At 44.8% G+C, this 20178-nt stretch overlaps 1 protein-coding gene across 1 annotated transcript; it reads right to left on the reverse strand.

Annotated features, from left to right (window-relative positions):
* Positions 1 to 648: 648 nt before the first annotated feature.
* Positions 649 to 20133, reverse strand: F2 (coagulation factor II, thrombin). The gene is made up of 14 exons (XM_035115147.2): positions 19975 to 20133; positions 16378 to 16541; positions 14678 to 14702; positions 13179 to 13229; positions 11579 to 11684; positions 10428 to 10564; positions 9183 to 9488; positions 8291 to 8404; positions 6300 to 6426; positions 5851 to 6018; positions 4619 to 4792; positions 2728 to 2906; positions 1578 to 1648; positions 649 to 933 (listed from the first exon to the last, which is right to left on the reverse strand). The coding sequence occupies exons 1-14, from the start codon at positions 20051 to 20053 to the stop codon at positions 790 to 792; spliced, it is 1845 nt and encodes a 614-aa protein (XP_034971038.2). The 5' UTR covers positions 20054 to 20133; the 3' UTR covers positions 649 to 789.
* Positions 20134 to 20178: the final 45 nt, after the last annotated feature.

The following is a 20178-nucleotide window of genomic DNA, read 5'->3' on the forward strand; positions in this document are numbered from 1 at the left end:
TATGATGCCTCACTTAGAAATGGTTCCTGCTGTAGAAAAGGTTCAATTTAGCAGCTGTGGCAATGGTGGGGTACATTTCTTTGCTTGCGGACATACTACTGTTTTTTGTTTAATGGGATTGAATAAAACTACATCCCACAGCAACCACACCAAAGAACACACAAGCTGCCCTTTGGTTTGCTCCCATGAATATCATTGAGTGGTGCTTGTAGTTTCACTCTGAACTTTGAACTATACTTTTTGTATTGAAATTACTGAAAGAAAACATACTTCAATCAAAATATATCTGCTTTCTCCCCAGAGCCCTGAAACCGATGAACTATAGGCAACTTCTTTTACTGTCTCCTTTTTGAAGGCAAAAATGCGGGCTAAGTGTGATCCTACCTTTGTTGCTCTAAGATAAATAAGGCCACATAACTTGCAACTTCTTATGCTAAGGTTGTAACCCTAGCCACACTTGAGGATTTCCCATTGTATATTGTGAGGCTTGATTCTAAATGATCCTGCGTTGGCTTATCCTGCACAGCTATTTAACTTGCTCATTCAACCAGATACATTCACATTAGTCACAGTTCTGCTTTGCTAACTTGTCAAGTAGTACCTATACTGCTAAGTTCACCATTTTTTTTTTTTGCAATTGACAACAAAGGAGATTGAGTACTTGGTCCAGAACCTTTATTGAGGTTTGTGCCAAGATATATTTCCTTCCTTAGGCTTCTAGTTACCTGTCATGTTTGACCAGTATACATACATCTCTAAATCATTGTGCAGGTGCTGAGCTTAAGTTCTTTAACGCCCGTGTTTCTCAGTAACCTTTTGCAACCATTTCTTCAGGCGGAACACATGGGTGTAGAATCCATATTTGCCATCACGGTCACAGCCTTCTCCCCATGAGACGATACCCGCCTGATACCACCGATTATCTGCTGGGTTCTGGAGAGAGGAGAGTGCAAGAGCACCAAGGAAGAGTCAGCATACTGGGAAAGAGCATATAGGTCAGATAAAGAGGGCAAGCAGCAGCAGCAGCAGGACTCTGTATTTCAAGACTTTCAGAGCCCATAGAAGGTCCAGATCCAGGTATTACAGTGGAGCTTTATGAGTATCTTTTCTAAAAGGAAATCTCACCCTTAATAGCAAAGATGTGGGATGGGGGTCTTGTTGCCCAACAATGTGTGTGAATATTGACTTGTCAATATAAATCGGTTCCACAAGCTTGTTTCTATGCCAGGTGGAAAGCTTCCGCCCCTCCACGGAGGGTAGCATTCACTCAGGGCTGTAATGAGTGACCTGCTAGCAGTGGGAGGGACAGAAGCCCCTAGTGAGTAGGGCCAACCAGTCTCCATCCTGACCAGCAGACTGCCAAATGACAAAGAGGTTTCTTTTGCCAGAGGCTGAAGTGATCGCTTTGCTTACTAGGCTCCCTGTGTACATACATCCTCGCTGAAACATGAGCACTGTCCCTCTCTCATTGATCCAGTATTTTAAGCTCGGGGCCTACCTAAGAAGTCATGACATATGTCACCCTTTTGTTGCCACTTGAGATTGATGTATTACGTCACTTTGAGCATTACACATACCTTCATGACAAAAGGGCCTCCACTGTCGCCTTCACAGGCGTCTCCTCTTTGAGAATCTTCAGGACTGTACCCTAAACAAGAAAAAGGCATTTGAGGTTGACAATAGTGAATTCAAAATCTCTTTTCCTTTTGCTGCTTTTCACCATCTGATACTTAATCTTTTAGAAATCAGTGCCTGTGTACTGCCTTCTCAAGCGACCAGAAATATTTTTCCAGAAAGTGGGGATCAGCTCTTAGTTAACTAAAACTGTGACCTATCTCCATAAATTTCCCTGTTGCTTTCACTAGTCTTCCATTTATTGTCATTTCAGTGTGAATTGGGATCAGACTGAGTGCGTCTGTACAGCAGTGTGAGGTAGATCAGATAATGCTAGGGGGACCCCATTATGGATCTCTGAGGCCTGTTTTCATCACTCCATGCATTTGCTTCACCATGTGTGTATCTGCCTCTCATGTACAGGATACAAGCAAATACCTGCTAAATGTATGAAGCACTCCTGTCTCACCTTTAGAGTTTCAGCCTACTTGGTGTTTCTTCTCAGCTGAGCTTTGTCAAAGGCACAGCCTGGTGCCTAGCCTGGATTTTCATTACACTGCTCACACAAATACATTATTTCCTCTCCCCACTCCAGGCTGGGAGTTCCTGGCCTGTTGCAATTTTGCTCAGGGCCTGATGCTGGCTTGCCCAAGTTTCTCACCTGACTGGTGGTGCCTTTCTTAGCATTAAATTAGAGGACATCATGTAGGCTTATGGGTCTTCCTATGTTGTGCAGCAGCTTCACTCGGGGAACAGTACTAGCCAGACCAAAGGGAAATATCCCTCCCTTAGACACAGCTGGAGGCTTCTGAGGTATTACCCAGTTTGTGATGGGAGGCCACTTGTCAAGATTCTCCAGTCCAGATTGTCACCAGCCAAGGGGATTGGGGGTAGGAGTATTTATATGGCGAAGGAGAGTTCCGGCTGTCTTACAGTGGTCTCTCATCCTAGTTCAGATTGGCTCATACTCTCATTCCCTTGAAACTTTGGCTTGGGCTCACTTCTAGTTGAAATCGTTAGCTTTTACTTTAGTATTCCCAACCACACAGATAAATAACCTCACCAGTTTCTCCCTCAGTTGAAAGAACGTACCAGATGCTAAGGAAAACATACCTGCACAGAACATGTTGTCTGTGACTCTAATCTTGGTGGATGCCTTGCAAGTTTCCCGTGGCACAATAGGGAGGTTCACCTGCTGTAGTATGCCAGGCAGAGGTGCCCTGCCAGTGGTCCATGTCTCTTGTAGGTTTCCCCAACCAGTCACACGCCCTTTGTATCCTGTTAGCATCAGGCTACAGAACAAAAAAAACGACACAAACCCCAGTAGCTTGGAATCATTTGCCTACATTTGTAGGCAAAACATCTTTCCTTTCGTTATGCATATGTAATGGTTTGTCTTGATCCTAATTACACTGCTCCAAACAAAAAACTGGTGTCTCCTGTGTGCGCTGAATTCTTCAGCAGAGACCAGGGTGCTGGTAGCTACAGGAAGGAAGGCTAGACTCCAGCAATGCAATGGCAAGTTACATCAAACAGCATGTTTCCATTTTGCTCTTTGCAAAATCCCGAGTTTTCCAGACTGGTTGTGCTTTCATTGTTTTTCTGCAACCGTGGGAATAGAAACACTCCTTAAACAGTCTGTCTCTCGTGTGTGTGCATGACCCCTGGCCTACAAGGTGCAATGGCTGTGGGTGTACAGTCCACGCGTACTTTACTCTGCACTTGGCCTCTTTTCCACACAGCTGCCACATGTGCATTCTATTAGGCAAGAAGAACAAACACCATCCCTACCAGTAAATCCATCATTTGTCTTAAGGTTCAGATTTTCCACCCCAGGTCTGCATACGGGGCTCCTTTTGCAATCAGTACTTTGGACTAGGCACTCATGGTTAAGATCTCTCTAAACTTAGGCTCCCTATTCATTTTCCACTCTTTGCCCATCTACTTTTTAATTCAGCACAAATGGCTGGGAAGTGTGTGTCCAGCCAGCTTCCTAAAATCCTTCAACTAGGAAATCAAGTGTTCCACCCATTCTCTTTAGGCAACCCACCTTCTGTTGCAGGCAACTCACTTCAGGAAACAGAACCCTTAAAGCAGGGGAGGAAAAAGCTTTTCAGCTTGAGGGCCACATACCCTCATAAACCGTCTTCTGGAGGCCACATACCAATGATTGGTGGGACCAGAGGCCAAAGTAGATGAAGCGATTGAGTTGTCACCTTCTGCACACTTAAATGGGAAGTAAGCCAAAGTGGGATGAGTGGGACTTGTTTAAGGTTACTTTTAAGCTCTCAATATCATGTAGGTTAGCTGCACCTTTTCTGTTATATTGCATGCTGTTTTCTAATAAAGAACCTATTGAATCTACTGCTACTACTGGGAAAATATGAACAGTTGTGTCCTATATATAAGAGCTCCAGCTTGATTTGTCTACCTTATTCAGTTCATGGCAACAGGGCCCGTCCAAGAAATTTTGCTGCCTGAGGCAAAGAACCAAATGGTGTCCCAAGTACAAGACCCGACTGGACTAGTCTTTGGATGTTACTTCAGCAATGGCAACTGGACAGGGTCTTCTACCATGTTTGAGGCTAGCTCAGAAGATGCAGGGCAGCTTGCGTGGTACACAAACATCTTGCTGCTGCTCCCTACCACCCAGCACTCACTGCCTCAATCTGCCTAATAGCAGAACCAGGCCTGGTGGCAACTCGCATCCTGCTAGTGAAAACTACCCACCTTCAGTGGAAGGCAGAAAGGGATTCATTAGTCAATCCCAAGGTTGCCTTTTCCCAATGTCGCTCCCATTCCAGATTTTATCAGTGGTAAGACTGGGAAGATGCATGTTTGAGGACACTCACAACCTACTTAGGTGATGAGACAATGTCTGGATGGGCCAACTGTCCCCCTCACCAAAGGTTTACAAACCACTACCGGTAACTTAACTTGACAGGTTCCCTATCATTTTGAATGGGGCTGCTCCCATTACAACCATAACATTCTGTCTCCTTACCTTTGAACAATCTCTTTAGTGGGTAAACAGACTGGATGTATATAGTTGCTGAACTCAACGGGCTTCTTCAGTAGTAACAGTGCAATGTCCCGGTCTAGATTCTCCTTCCAGTTGTACTTGGGGTGAATGATGACTTTCTCTATCATCATAATTTTCTCCATAGTCCTCTCATAGCTGCAACATTTCCAAAAAAGAGAGAGAAGCAATTGACATATTTAAATACTGTCATCAAGATGCCTTCAACTTGACTACAGATTACAATAAGCCCAAGCCAAGTGGATGGTGAAATAGGACTTCTGGAGGCTCCTTAATTGTGGCAAGGAAAAAAAATACAAGTTGTATGTTCAGGTAATATGTCTCCATGGGAACTAATTGCTAGGGAATTACTTTTTGTTACAGGAACACTCTGGGATGTACTGGATAGGAATGAAAGATCATAGAAGTGGGGTCATAAGCATAACTCCTCCCCTAAGTAAGAATGATGTAATCTAGGTCTGTGTTTTTTTCTGGGCAAGGTAATGAAGGAGACTGCAGTTTTCGTGTGACAAAAAGAGATGACTTTATGGGCTATTCAAGTTAAGAGAAATTCCCTTCATTAGAGTTGCCTCTCTCTGGAGGTCAGGCAATCAAACTGGCTTTCTGTTAGTGTGTTTTCCCTAAATCTATGCTCAATCTGTATATTTGTCACTAAACTTTAAAAACGACATAACCTTCCAGAGACCTCCATACAAAGGAAACCAAAGCTGGGTAAATGCTAAGCCCTGGGACTTCTGAATATTTGGCACAGTGGGGCAAGCCTAAGAATGATATATAAAATGTGCATACTTCGAATTTAGTGTGGCTGCATGACACCTTTGATCCTTGGCACCAAGAAGCATGGTTAGTGTTCTGCATGCCCAGAATCAATTTTGACTAAACGTCAGGAAGAACTGACGACAAGAGCTGTTTGACAGTGGAACAGGCTCCCACAAAAGGTGGTGGACTCTCTTTCCCTGGAGGTTCTTAAGCAGAGGTTGGATGGCCATCTGTCACGTATGCTGAGATTCCTGCATTGCAGGGGGTTGAACTAGATGACCCTCAGGGTCCCTTCCAACTACAATTCTAGGATTTTGTCTGTGTCCCCAAATGGTTTCCCTTTTCCCATATTGACAAGAGGCATTTATATAGCGCTCTTATGGCCTATGGTCAGTATGAAATTCGAAAGATTCATAATTTCCTTTCCAATCTCTTACACCTTCCGGTCGTGCTTGCCAATCCGTACAATGATGTCGTCTTTAGTGAAATTCTTATCCCAAGGTGGGTAGAAGATGCAATGGGCAGCAGTTAGGATCCAGCGATCACTGATGAGACTGGCTCCACATAGCAGCTCCTGGGGGCTCCTTCTGAACAGCATCACTTGCCTAGAACAAAATAGGCAGGGGAAGAGAGGCAAGGCTCAGTGTCTTAGCCGAAATAGCACATGACCAGAGCACAGGCTGCAGAGAACAAAACAGACCAGCATCTTTCTACTGTACTGACAGGCCATTCTTGTGCTTCAAAAGAAGAACGAGGCAGAAACACAAATTGCAAAAGTCTCTTCCTAGGGTTGCTAGTGCCATTTACGGAGTTCCCGAAAGGTCACCTGTCCATGCAAAACAGGCATGGGAAAGGAACATAAGCAAGCCTCAGTTATGATGCTTACCACGGGGAACTGCCTTTTTCAGCATCGGATCCCTTCACAATTCGGCCTGCCAGATAGGAGTCCAGCAGCTCCTGCTCGGTCTTATCAGATACATGCTGCTTCTCAAACAGAGGGCGGGAACCACAGTCTGGAAATACAGATCCATTCTTCTGTAACTACCCAGTTCTCAAATATGAACACATCTTTCATAAGCTAGCATTTCTGCTACAAGAAAAGAATAATTGGTGGTGACTAAGACATTGACCCGGAGCTGGAATTTTATCTCATTTTGTTGGAAAGGTGAATAATGGGAGTTGATTTGGAGCATAGGTTTGGTCCTGGACAGTCTATATAAAATGCTGTTTTTATTTGTTTCAAAAGTAATGGCACATGAGTGCCAGCTAGATTATCGGACTTATGCTATGGTGCTATTCCACCCTTAAGGGATGCTGAGAAACTCTGGCTGGATAGGACCATGTCTGAATGGATGGGGAGAGCACCCCATTGTAGCCCACCTCCTGAACGTTCTGGGGGATCTTCTGGTTAGATTTTTCTGTTATAGCTCTGATCTCGCTGGGGAATGGACAGGGTCATCAACAGTATCACTCCTAAGTGCCCACTCTGGCACTGCGGAGCCTGAAACACACTTGGTTCTCCAGTGAGCTTTGGACAAAGAAACAGGTCATGTGACTGCAACAGTACAAGTGGTGTCTTTCACCAAGGCCAACCAAGTACAGGTCAGAGCATGTGATTCCACTGTGTCCTTGGGTAGCCGTCTGGCAGAGGGGTTTGTTTGTTTGTTGAGCTAGTGAATGTTGGCTACTATTATTAATTTTTTTATTAATTTTGTTTACCGTTCTTCATCCGAAGATCATTGGGCGGTTCACAACATAAAAATACAAAATGAGAACGCAAAATACATAATAAAGCAAACACAAACCAATAAGCCCACTCCCACAAACACACTTAAAAGGATAGAAGATGTTAATCAGCCATAGGCCTGGTTGAAGAGGAATGTTTTCGCCTGGTGCCTAAAAGTGTACAAGGAAGGCTGCGAGTGCTTGGAAAGTTTCTAATCAACTAAAAAGGCGCCACTGATTATGGGAGGGGGAGATATACTTGAAGGAGTGTCTCCACCCCCATCTTTCAGCTTGGACGCTGAGGTCCAGTGCCGAGGGCCTTCTAGCGGTTCCCTCACTGCAAGAAGCCAAGCTACAGGGAACCAGGCAGAGGGCCTTCTCGGTAGTGGCGCCTTCCCATCAGATGTCAAAGAAATAAAGAACTATATGACATTTAGAAGACATCTGAAGGCAGCCCTGTTTAGGGAAGTTTTTAATGACTGATGTTTTAATGTATTTTTAATCTTTTGTTGGAAGCTGCCCAGAGTGGCTGGGGAAACCCAGCCAGATGGGCGGGGTGGAAATAAATAAATAAATAAATAAATAAATAAATAAATAAATAAATAAAATAATGCCCCCTCCTACACAATGTGGTAAGCAGCCACCATCTGAAAAGCTTCTTGCTTCAGCAAAACTGGGTTGAGCCATTCTCAGGCAGTGTGTGCTTGAGAAGAAGCAGGCATTGAATTGACACCAGTTTCTTTCATCAGATGGCATCTCCCTCACTGAGGCACATCAGGGCCACAGGAGAAATGGGATTTCATCAGGTCCAACTGATGCCACAATTTCCCAAAAATTAGATAAACAAGAACATTAACACCAGCTAGGAAAAAAATTAGCCTAAGTAGAGTTTGGAGAGCTAACAGTCTAAGTGGCTGCTTCAATGAAGGCAGGAAAGCAAACTGGATTCCAGAAGAGCCTGCTTGCTTTTCTGCCTTTGACCACAAGGTGGAGCCAGTAACCACAATCAGCAAGAAGAGAAACCATTCCAGCCCCTGTGCCAATACTGTATTAAAAAAAGGTCTGATTATTCAGCAATGTGTTGTACGAAGAAGCTGTGGCTTAATTAATTGTTATTTTTTCTTTCTTTTGACTTTATCTTGGCCCTCTCACCTGCTTCGCCTTGACCAAACGTCTTAGGATCAAAGAAGGTTTTGTGTTCTTGGAGAGTAGTCCGGCCTGCAATTTGCTCTTCATCCTCATATTCGAAATCATCCACAAAACTTTCTGAAAGAGAAGACCAGGGTGGAGGAGAACTTAATTCACAGAAGTGTCAGTCTCCTCATCCCTGCTAAATCTACTTTCTACAATGACCAGATACCAGCAGGGGGTGGTGGTGGCAATCTTCAGGATATTCCTGCACTTTTAAAAGTGATGTAGGCGGGGGTGGGGTGGGGTGGGGTGTGTTCAGCAGGTGTTGCCTGTATGGCCATCTCATTTCCTGCAACAGGGGTAGGCAGAAGAAAGATTGGGATCTTGGGGTGATTCACAATCTCACTCTCAGTTGTCTAACAATAGCAATAACTTAAGCTTCCCATGCCATGTCCTAAAAGGAGGAAAAAGAGTGCTTGGGTGAAAACCCAGAGCAGGTTTATTCTGTTTACTGATCACAACTTCCTGGGCTCAGCATGCATTCTTAGCATATGTCTGCCTGGCTGAGACATTATTTTGCAGTTGGCTCTGGCTGGTAGACCTCAGGGTTCAAACAAACAACCATGGACCTCAGGGTCCAAACAATCAAACACATGGCACTGGTAGATCCTGCAAGCCTGCAATCTGCCCATTGCAGCTCTTCTACTTCCTAGCTGCAGGCCACCAGAGAAAGCAATTAAGTTAGTGGAAGCCCATCATATCCGTGTGAAGCTTTCAACATGTGCACAGCAACACCAACATGCATACACGACTCCCAGCATGCATCTGGCTCTCCCACATAAACCACCATCTCATCTTAAGAGACTCCTCTTTGCCACAAAAAGCAAAGGCTCGCCTACTGCAGGCTCCTTACCGCAGTAGTTCAAGTCACAATAGTCAAAGGTCACGTTAGGATGGTTGATGTAGCACCAGACGCCTTCATCGTCCTCATCAGGGTTGCGGCAATAATTCTGCACCAGGTTAGGATTGCCCTGGAAGGGTTTCCCGTGGCTCATTGCTCTCGCTTGTTCTGAGGCCCATGGCAAGCACTGGGCCCCGGAAATGGTGACGGAGAGGGTCCCCGTATACTGCAGCCCCTTGTTCGGCACACAAGGCCCTTGCTTCTTCTGCTCTTGCCCTGGGGTCCTTGGGGAAATCGGAACCGAGGTCCGGTTCTCACCTGAAAAAGGAGGAGCAAGGGAACCATGACCATCATTTTGTTTAAGAAGTTATAGAATCGTAGAATCATAGAGTTGAAAGAGACCACAAGGGCCATCCAGTCCAACCCCCTGCCAAGCAGGAAGTTCTCTTTCACCATATCTAAATTGGTTTTAGAAGGGAAGCTGTGCACACATGCCTGGAATTGAAAGGAGGGACATAATCAAACTCTACTTCAGACATCTTTAGGCAGCCCTGTTTAGCAAAGTTTTTAATGTAAACATAATGTTTTATTGTGTTGGGAGCCTCCCAGAGTGGCTGGGTGTCCGGGTCCGTGCTGAGGAGGGCTGCACTGAGGAGGAATGGTGGGAGCCTCCCCTTCCCTCTGCTCCTGATCAGGATCCTGAATCATCCCAGGAGCAGGAGGGCAGTATAGATTTGGAACAGTGGTTTGCAGAGGGACATAGTTCAGAAGGCAGAAGCTGGGAAATACTGGATGGAGAACAGCTAGGAGAAGAAACACTGGGGGGGGGAGATTTAACAGACTCCCTTTCACCGGAAAGCGCCCATCCGCTCAGCGCAAGGTCAAGGAGAGCAGATAAGGTGGCTGCTCAGAAAGCACAGTGGTTGCGAGATCAGGTTGCAAGATGCAGAAGTGACGTGGGTGACGTGGGAAGTGGGTGGAACCCTCAGTTGGGAGCACCTTCATTCCTGGAAATGGATTCTTTGTTCTCTCGCTGTGATCATTAAAAATTATAACTGGTAAGAGACTCCTTTTGCTTTGTTCTGCTTATCTACTGCCAAGGGGGGCGGGGAAGGAAGTTGAGTCCCTAAAGCCTGGCACTGGGGAAACCCAGCCAGATGGGCGGAGTATAAATAATAAATTTATTATTATTATTATTATTATTATTATTATTATTATTATTATTATTATACCTGAAGCATCAGCACTGAGACTCACCACACACAGGTACAGCACATTCCTCTGCGCGCACGACTGGGTTTCGGGTGTAGCACCAGGGGCCCCTTGTGTCGTTGTTTGGATTCCTACAGTAGTTTTCAGTGAGGCTGGCACCTGGATGGGTTGTCGTGTTGAAGCTAAAAGAAAGCACAATACAGTAGATAGGTACAGGGAAACAGAAAATCCCTCCTCTTATAGTTGGGCTTGCAGTAAGGGAACTCTGGATCTTGCATCCAAAAGGACTGCACTGCAGTTTTATGGCTTGTTCTACAAGAAAATCAATCCCTCGGAAGAAGAAAAAAACGTGAAGCCCAGACACAGATAGTCACGTATAGCAATCACGTGTCTGTATTTCACTGCGCACGTACATCAAGAACAGCTATGACCGGCTATGGCTTCCCACCCGGCATGTGCACACCGCATGTTCATGTACACAAAAACGCACATATGCGTGTGCACAGATTTCAGATTCCACCCTCCCTCACCTGATGTGATTGACTGGGCATGTCCTCCATCAGCTATCTTGCAGCTCGCGGCTATTGGCCGCTGTGCTTATCTGAAGACATTCAAGCTCTAACTCAATTGTCCCTGTCGTCTGTATTGTTTTCATTTCCCTCAAACCACATTGCTGACAATTCCCCCTGCTGAGGATAACTGAGGTTAACATTCCATGCATTTGATGACGTGGATGCTAGTCCTTGAAAGTTTGCTTTACGTGGTTAACTCAGTGATTCTCAAAGGTTTCGTCTCATTTCCTCAACAATTTCTCTTCTCAGGAACTGCCATAGAGATCTTACATATTTCAAAGAGGGGTTTTTTTGGGGGGGGCAGGTGTCTCAGGGTTCATATTTATTGTCATGCTACTCACGCCTGCAGATCCCCCTTTTTCTAGAGCACACCAATATTTCCCTGTACAATATTCCCTTGCACTTTGTGCTTCCAATTAAAACCCAAGATGCACAAGATGCAATGGGCATCCACTGGATCCTTATTCTCTGCTCAGTCTCTCCATCCAATGTTGTGTGAAGGCAAGTGGAAGTCAGGCTTGAGTTGCCTCCAGTGCAGACGGTGGCCCTGCCTGCCAGGTTCTTACAAGCAAAGGGTGGCACAGACATGCCCCCCTCCCCAAACAAACAAGCAAGCAAACTTACTCAGGCTTGTGAGGAAATTTGCTCGACCAGTACTGGCATTCAATTCCTGACTTGGTGAACGAAATGGATCCCCTATAATTCTGCCCCACATCTTTGACACAGTCACCTGTTGGAATAAAAAATACAGGATGCAGTGAAATGGAACAGCTAGCGGGATATTCAGAGAGTCAAGACATCTCAGTGGCTTGGATGTGGGCTGATACACATAACAAGCGCTCGTTCAGCGATGCTTCTATGTCCCCTTCATTGCTCTACACTTCAGAAGTGGCAGCTGAATCTGGGAATTGACTCCATTGAAAAGCATCGTGTTTAAAGGGTCAGTAGAAAGAACACAGAGAGAAAAAACTGTGCTTGAAAATACATGTTCTATCAGTGGTGAGAGTTTGGGATAGACCATTCACGTAGGCAATCATTCATTGATCAAGACACATTTGGCACCCAAGCCAAACACAGGCCTTTATATTATTGTATTTATATCTGATTGTATATTTTAGGTCACCTTTCAGGGTGCAACTCCTTCTGAAGATTATATCAACATGGAAAACCATTGTACTATGTTCAATATATGTTTGCTCCTAGGCTGCCCTTGGTACTGAAAATAAAATGAAGAAAGTGCTGGGAAATTTTTATTTTGTTTACATTTCTCTATTTCATATGGGGAGGAGGGCTGGATCCATGCTATACTCTGGTACAGCTAAAATGCCCCATAGAAGGACCCCAACTACCGTAACTTCTTAGGTCAGTGCAAGGATTTCCATGTGCACAGTGGAGCATCCCCTCTTCTCCTTTCCCCACCCTCCTCAAATCCCCCTCCCTCCCCAAATTGTTCTGGAAGGATGGGGGAAACCCCAAAACAGGTTCAGGAGTGGGGTGGACAGAGGAGAGGAAGGGGAAGATACGTTGAATAAACAGGAATCCTTGTACTGGTGGAATTAGTTGGATATCCCTGCAATGGGTTTGTTACAGAGTATTATAATGTTACACATTTATTATATTTGCTAATTGGTTTTCTTAACATATAACCCAAAGTGATATTTGGGCACATCACACATTGCAGGAGACAAACATGTTTTTGTTTTTAGAGATACGCATTACACATGTGCAGCAAGGAACCAGGCTCTGGCTCCCTATCTTTTATATTACATTTGTGAATTTCAAGACCCATCCTGTCTCTCTCACAAGTTACAGTATTGTTAGTGTCTACATTAGGCAGCCCCGCTCTGCCACCAACTGCCCTGTGGGCAAGATTCCTGACGACTTGTTCTATCGTCATATTGTTTATTGTGAAATTAGGAGTGCAGTTCAATGTTCCTTTAAGACACCTTGCAAGGATTTGTATCCTGAAAGCGGGGGGTGGGGTGGGGGTGCAAGTAACTGCAATGAATATAATACATGGTATATAAATCACGCACATCTGCTAAAATGTTGTTTGCAGCAGTGTCCCTCTGCGAGTTTAGGAAAGAGACAGCGACTCTTCTGAAAGTAATGCTTCTCAGTGATTGTGCCTTATTTAGAATTTGCCTCCAGTCTCTTCAGAGAAAGCATATTCCTTGTACTCACCACCACCAGGGCACCACAGACTCACTGTTAAACTGCTTACCTTTCAGGCACTCATCGAGAGCTGCTCTGGGCTGCGTCTGAGACTTACATACTGGGGAGAGAATAATACAATTCAGCTTAAAGGGATCTTCAGCTCGTAAGAACAGCTCTGCTGCATCAGACCCGCCAAGACCCACCTAGTCCAGCTTTTGGTCCTCAAGAGGATTGGCCATGGGAAGCTTGCAAGGGGGACTGAATGCAAGAGCCCTCTCTGCACTTGTGATTTCCAGCAACGGGTACTCAGAGGCATGCTGCTGCCTCTCTGATATTGAGAGCAGCACACAGCCATTGGGAGATAGTAAAGCAACTCTCATTTTCTGGCTTCAAAAGCCCCCAAGCGGTGATATCCAACTCTGCCTGTCTGCCAGGGTAACTGACTTCCGTTTGTGCAGCAGGAGATCTCCTTCCTCTCTTCTCCACTCCCAGTCCCACAAATCTGCTGTGGAGGATTAGGAGACCACCCACAGCAGATTTATGGGGGCTTCGGAAAAAGAGAAGCAAAAATTCCCATTGCACAGATGTCACATGACACTGGATTTCACCCAAACCTTGGGCAAGGATGAATTAGGGAGAAGTTTCTGTTTCTCCATTTTTAAAACAGATGAACGATCCACCCTTGCCAGTAAGAAACCTTTGGCAGCTGCCGTCAGTGCCATCTTCATGAATATGATGTGATGCTTAGGGATAGGCAAATAACAAGGGAGAGAGCACTAGTGAAAGGATCGATCCTATACAGAAAGAAGGATCAGCCAATGGGTGGGAAGACGTTGGCAGCAGCAAGAGATGCAAGTTGACCAAGTCCAGCTGACCAAGAACTAAACATGAATGGATGAAGAGCAGCAACATGAAAAACTTTGAAGCTTGTCATGGTGATAGGGACAGGAAGAGAGATAAACTGGAGGACAGGGCTGGAGGAAATTAGTTGATACAACTGTGGGAAAAGTTACAGGTAGTTACCGTGTTGGTCTGAATCGAAGCAAAATAAAAAAATTCTTTCAGTAGCACCTTAAAGACCAACTAAAGAAGTGTGCATGCACACGAAAGCTCATACCAAAATAAAAACTTAGTTGGTCTTTAAGGTGCTACTGAAAGAATTTAACTGTGGGAAAAGTATGTGTGTGTTATGGGCAAAGTAGCCCTTAATAGTTGAGTCAATTTAAATGGTATGACTGGATTAGTTTGTGCAATTGGACTTCCATAGCAAGAGCTCCAAGATCAAATATGGTAACAGAAGAATTAAGATATGCTAGTATTATGCTTGCAACTTTATCATTCTATGCATGTTTACTTGGAGATGTTCTGTTGATTTCAAAAGATTTAACTCCAAATAAGTATTTGCAGAAACCGCTGCTCTGGGATACGCAAGGCAATACTGGACATTGACGTAGAGACATAATTCTCCAGAGCCTGTGAAAGCCAGATCTTGGAATAAGGTTCAGTGGTAGATACCATAATATACAAATAGCAAGGGTGTTTGACAGGAGCTTCAGACATGCATACCTGAGTATTGTGTCCAGAACATATCCTGCAAAACAAAAGTGCTCACTTAGAAAGAAATACCTATGAACGAGTAAGTCAATTGATGCAGCTCTACTGCTGATGCTAGAAAGCTGTCAGGATGAGACACCACTGTGAACTCTTTGGAGGCAGCGTGAAATATGATTGTCATGACTCAACAAGAGAGGGGACACATCTGATTTTGCTTCTGCCATCAAATTAAATCTATTGCAATTATGAGATGCATATAGCTCTAGGGAAACTACTGCATGAATTAAACCAGCCCTCTACCAGCCTTCCATATGTTGTTAGACTCCAGTTCCCATCAACCTCAGCTAGTGTGGCCAGTGGACAAGGGGTGATGGGTGTAGTAGTCCCAACAACATCCACCCATTTTAGAAGTACAAATTTAGATCTTTGACATGGCTAGCCAATATATTTTAATATAACAAGGGTGGTGGCATCTGCACCGGGCCTGTCCCCACTTATCATCCTACAGTCTTTAGGAACAAGGGGAAGTCTTATGATAATTCATCTTGGAAGGCCTGTCAACTATATTGCTTAATGGATTATTATACAAAAAACTGTTCCTGTTGTTTATAGCATATATAAAAACATGGGGATAAACGCTTTCCCTGGTTATTGGGCTGCCAAGGGAGGTCATTTCTCATCTGTTCCTCTAAGAGAAGAGATGCTACCAGACAACATAATACCAGACTCCTTTATTAATGCCTCATTTGGGGCCCAAAGTAAAAAATCATGATGGGAATTTAATTGGGACATACAGTTAGATGATGAGAAATGTGGTGGTGTAGGAGAGCTGGAAAAAAATGTCACATCTGGCAACCATTGTACCCCTTTAGTTTCAGATAGCACATGGGTAAAAAGGTAAAGGTAAATGATCCCTGACAGTTAAGTCCAGTCGCAGACGACTCTGGGGTTGCGGTGCAGACAGTTTTTCTGGGTCATGTGGCCAGCATGACTAAGCTGCTTCTGGCGCAATGGAACACTGAAACCAGAGCAGCAATGGAAAGGCCGTGTACCTTCCTGCCGGAGCGGTACCTATTTATCTACTTGCACTTTTTTCGGTGTGCTTTCAAACTACTTGGTTGGCAGAAGCTGGGGTAGAGCAACGGGAGCTCACCCAGTCACGGGGATTCGAACAGCCAACCTTAGACCATAGCGCCACCCGTGTCCCTTAGTACATGGGTAGATGAGTCTAAAAAACCCAGGACACAAATTTTCCACGGCCTTCTAGCAGCTATGGTGGCTCATATACCAGAAGTAACGTATTTAGTGTTAACTCTGGAAGTGTACACTCGATTCTGACCAAACTAAGCCTCCAAGATTTATTTTTATAAATATTATTTGTAAAGAGTATCTTTGTTTGAACCATTTATTATCCCATTAGAGCTGCACTGAGTCTTTGTACTTTGTCCTTTCCAAGCTGTGATGCATTGTGGTTTAAATCCCTTATTGTTTCTTTTCTTTTCGTTACGCTTGCACTTTTTGTTGTTATTAAATTAATACATTTTCTATAAAATAAAATAAAATTACAACATCTGGAAGGAGACTGGGGAATTAAAGAAGAAACCCACTGTTCCCCTAGGACACCAGGTACAAACCTCACATTGGTTGCTGGGCCCCTGCATATGTGACTAACAGGCCTTGTTATGCAGGAAGGAAAATAGAATGATACCTACTGTTTGGGCATTAGACTCAATGGCTTCACGGGCTTCTTCATAGCTGCATATTTCCTCCAGGCACTCCCGTTCTAGATTGCCTTTGCGCACCTCTTCTAGGTATCCTTTGTTGGCTCGCCTTGAGCGCGTCAGCAAAGAGAGTGCTTGCTTCTGATCAAGAAAGACTATCAAGAGCAGAACACCCATCAGTCAGTCCTTAGTGTGGAGGCTCATTCACTGGGGCAATTGTCATTCTGAAGGACCATTGAGCGGGAAGGACCCTACAGCCAGCCCTCTCCTCCAAGACATGACTAACCACCACAACACAAACACAGACAGATCAGACAACACAGCCTGGACCTCAGTGGCCCAGAAGCAGAACTGGGCACCTGCAAAAAGCTGCTACAAATAAAATTTCCACATGATTCAGCCCATGGAGCTACACCATACATGGTGGAGAAGGGCAAGCCATTGCCATGTTTTCAGTATAATGTTGCATGTTTCTTTCTTCTTCTTTTTTAAAATTTTTATTCATTTTTCCAATTAACAAAACAAACCAATAATTTTTATACAATTCCTCTTAAATTCCCCCATCGCCTTGCTCTGCCGAGCTGAGACTTTCCTCCCTCCCTTCATGCGGTTTTCTTATTAAATCCTGTTTTGCAGTTCCTTATTATCTTTATTTCGGTCAATTCGTAGGATTTATTTCAATCCTGCGAGTGTTTTTAAACTTCTACAGTTTTTCTCCATATAGTCCACAAATTTACTCCAGTCTTTTTGGAACCTTGTCTCTCCTTGGTCTCGGATCTTGCAGGTCAGTCTAGCTAAGTCTGCATAGTCTATCATTTTCATCTGCCACTCTTCGATTGTTGGTAATTCCTGAGGTTTCCATTTTTGGGCTAACAATGTCCTAGCCGCGGTTGTCGTAATGTTGCATGTTTCAGGATATTAGCTCTGCATTCCTACAATGCTCTTCCCTTTGTAGGCTCCAGCTGCCTGTTTGCCCAATGTAATGCATTGCCCAACCATTGACAGTCTTGTGTTACCACAGACAAAACAGGAAATTGGGTCAAATGCCCAGTTTTCACTTCTAGATCTCAATGGGTTGATCCAACACTACTCTGTCAGTGGAACTCCATGTGTGCAGCGCTGGATTCAACCCAGTGTGAATTCCTCACCTAATCTTCACCTATATGGCATTTATTTTTTTCAACCCTTTGCATGCCTCTTGACTGCAGTCATTTCTAAGCAGCATGCAGGAGACCCAATACAATAAGAATAAACATACGTTTAAACTATAAAATCAGAATGCAATAAAAAAGACTGCTGGAATAAGAAGAAAAAGTATTCACTAAGCACCAAACAGAAAATAATATTTCTAGTCTATTCTGCCCTTATGGTGGTAGAACCAAGACTCTTGTTCAGTTTAGTATCAGGGTTGTGCCCAGAACTGACCACTTCCAAATGGCAGGTCTCTTTCTGCTCTATGGACACTTACCCTATTCCTGTTTGCACAGAAAAACATATTTACTCAGCCCTTGTTCTGTGTGCCTCTTTGCTGGCACGTGTGCCGGTCTCTGTTTGCCCACCCCTGAATCTGAACCTTTGTAGTCCCCTCATTTCCCTTTTTCACATTCACACATTAGAACTTTCAGTCTCGGTCAGGGGTGGGAAATGTCTGGTCTATGAGCCTAATCATTAGGCTATGTTGCTCAAGCCATGCCTACCTGCCAGTCATCTGATGCCATGTGTGATACTAGGTTTGAGCAGGTAAAAGGGAAGCTAGGCTGGAACAATAGGGGCTCCTTAAGATGATTGTTCAATGTTTCTGAAGTCCTGCCAGCCAGCTGATTGGTGGGGCTTCAGAAGAGCTGAACACTTGTCTTCTGGAGCGCCAATAAACAGCTGTTTGCTGGGGCCTCAAAGCACAGTGGATGGCTCTTTGCCAGCTCCTTGCAGAGGCTTATGTGAAGCTTTGAACACCCAACAATAAGCTGATTACAGGTGGTTCAAAGCACCATGTAACCCGACATAATTGTAACCTCAGCTGATTGACAGGTATGTCCCCTACCCACCCATCAAATTTGGTCTGTGGGATAGGTAGGGGTATAAATCCCCCCTCCATCTGATTTAAGGTCTAGCAATGATTTCTGCAAGATGAGGGGGGGGGGGAATCAAAGAGCTACCCTACAACCGAGAGCGTCAAGCTAGGGTGCCCTCCACCCTAGCTTCTCCAATCTGGTGCCCTCCAATATTGTCAGACTCCTACTCCCATCAGCCTAACAGCAAGTATAGCCAATGGTCAGGGATGATGGGAACTGTAGTCCAGCAAGATCCGAAGGGTATCAGGTTAGGAAAAGGTGAGACAGGATCTCTGTCTCCTCTATTGAAGAGAGAAACAACAGGGTGCCCTGTGGCAGCTTGAAGGCCAACAATTTAGCAGATGCTTTCATGGACTAGAGTCCACTGTGTCATTATTTAAGATGCCACAAGACTCTGCTGCTTTGGCTGCTGCAATAGACTAATACAACTGCTCCTCGGGAAGCTGCCATTGCAGGCAGAAGGCTGTATTCAATGCAAACCACTGAAACTGATGGACGTGAGCAATGTAAGACAATTCTTTTCAATGCATTACTTAATGTAATGCTTACCCAGAGAGCACACCCTGCTTCTGAAGTGGTTAAAACGTATACACATGCCCCTCCTCAAAAAGGCACTTGAGGAGTACATTTTAATCTTTTGGTAAGTGCCATGTTTCTGCTAACTCGATTAGGAGTAAAGAAGAGCCTTCCTGTTAAGATAAAGAACTCCAACAAAGAGGCGCCCACTGGGGAACCTCCCCTCTCCTCCCACCCTGTCCCATCAATCTTCCAGCAAGAACCATGGAAAAAGAACACTATTATGTGATGTAACTCCCGTGTGTTCTGTTATTCAGGTGTGCATACTCAAATACAAAAGCTAAACGATAACTGGTCTGGAGAGAGAGTGTTCTGGCACAGCGCTGCCCTGCCTCCATCATCTTTCCTCAGTTATCACCCAAGATCCTTCCTGCTCCAAATCTGGGAGTCTCTGAAACATGGAGTGACGTGCCTGCCTCTCTCTATAGCTGCCACATCCTCTCCATCTCAGCCATGCCATGACAGTCTCTTTCAATGGGGCTGCTGCTGGGATTCAGGGCTGTAGCTCGGTTGTAGAGCCTCCCATAGCATGCAGGCGGTCCTGGGTTCAATTGCTGGTATTTCCAGATAGGGCTGAGAGAGACCCTGGAGAGCCACTGCCAGTGAATGTAGACAATAAGAGATACTGTAGATGGAACAACGGTCTTAGTAGAAAAAAGCTTCCTATTTTCCCTGGATGCTTGATCTGCCACACTGAACTTCCAATGTAGGAGGCCAACAGAATGAGTATTGCTATCTGCTCTACTAGTCAATTGCAGCAGAAGCCTACACGTTTTCTCAGAAACCCCAGTTGCAACATTCATCCCCTTAGCACATGTTCTTAGGATTGCTGCCTGTTCACTGCTGAGCAGGCGGATTTTTTCAAACTCACCCCTTCCTTCCTTCCTTCCTTCCTTCCTTCCTTCCTTCCTTCCTTCCTTCCTTCCTTCCAATGCCTTACCTTGGTTGTAGCTCAGTGAGAGGTCCAGAAGAAAGGCAAGGAGAAGGGTCCTCAGCATTCTGGTTCTGCTCTGTCCCATTGCGTGTGCGCCTGACTGCAGGAAGATTGCAGAGGAAATGGATGAAGAACGATTGCAGCCCAGCCTGGGTTAATGTTGAACCAGGATGAAGAAACAGGAACCAGGTCACAGTGTGTCAGGGACAG

The sequence above is a fragment of the Zootoca vivipara genome, chromosome 1, assembly GCF_963506605.1.
Source record: "Zootoca vivipara chromosome 1, rZooViv1.1, whole genome shotgun sequence".
NCBI classification, from domain to species: Eukaryota; Metazoa; Chordata; class Lepidosauria; order Squamata; family Lacertidae; genus Zootoca; species Zootoca vivipara.

Bases quoted from the DNA above. Each gene is read 5' to 3' on its own strand.
- F2 (XM_035115147.2), bottom strand. From the start codon at position 20,053: ATGGGACAGAGCAGAACCAGAATGCTGAGGACCCTTCTCCTTGCCTTT. The intron at 14,703-16,377 runs GTAGGTATCATT...TTTGTTTTGCAG, and splicing joins TTGAGTCTAATGCCCAAACA to GATATGTTCTGGACACAATA. The intron at 2,907-4,618 runs GTAAGGAGACAG...TTTGTTCTGTAG, and splicing joins ACTAAAGAGATTGTTCAAAG to CCTGATGCTAACAGGATACA.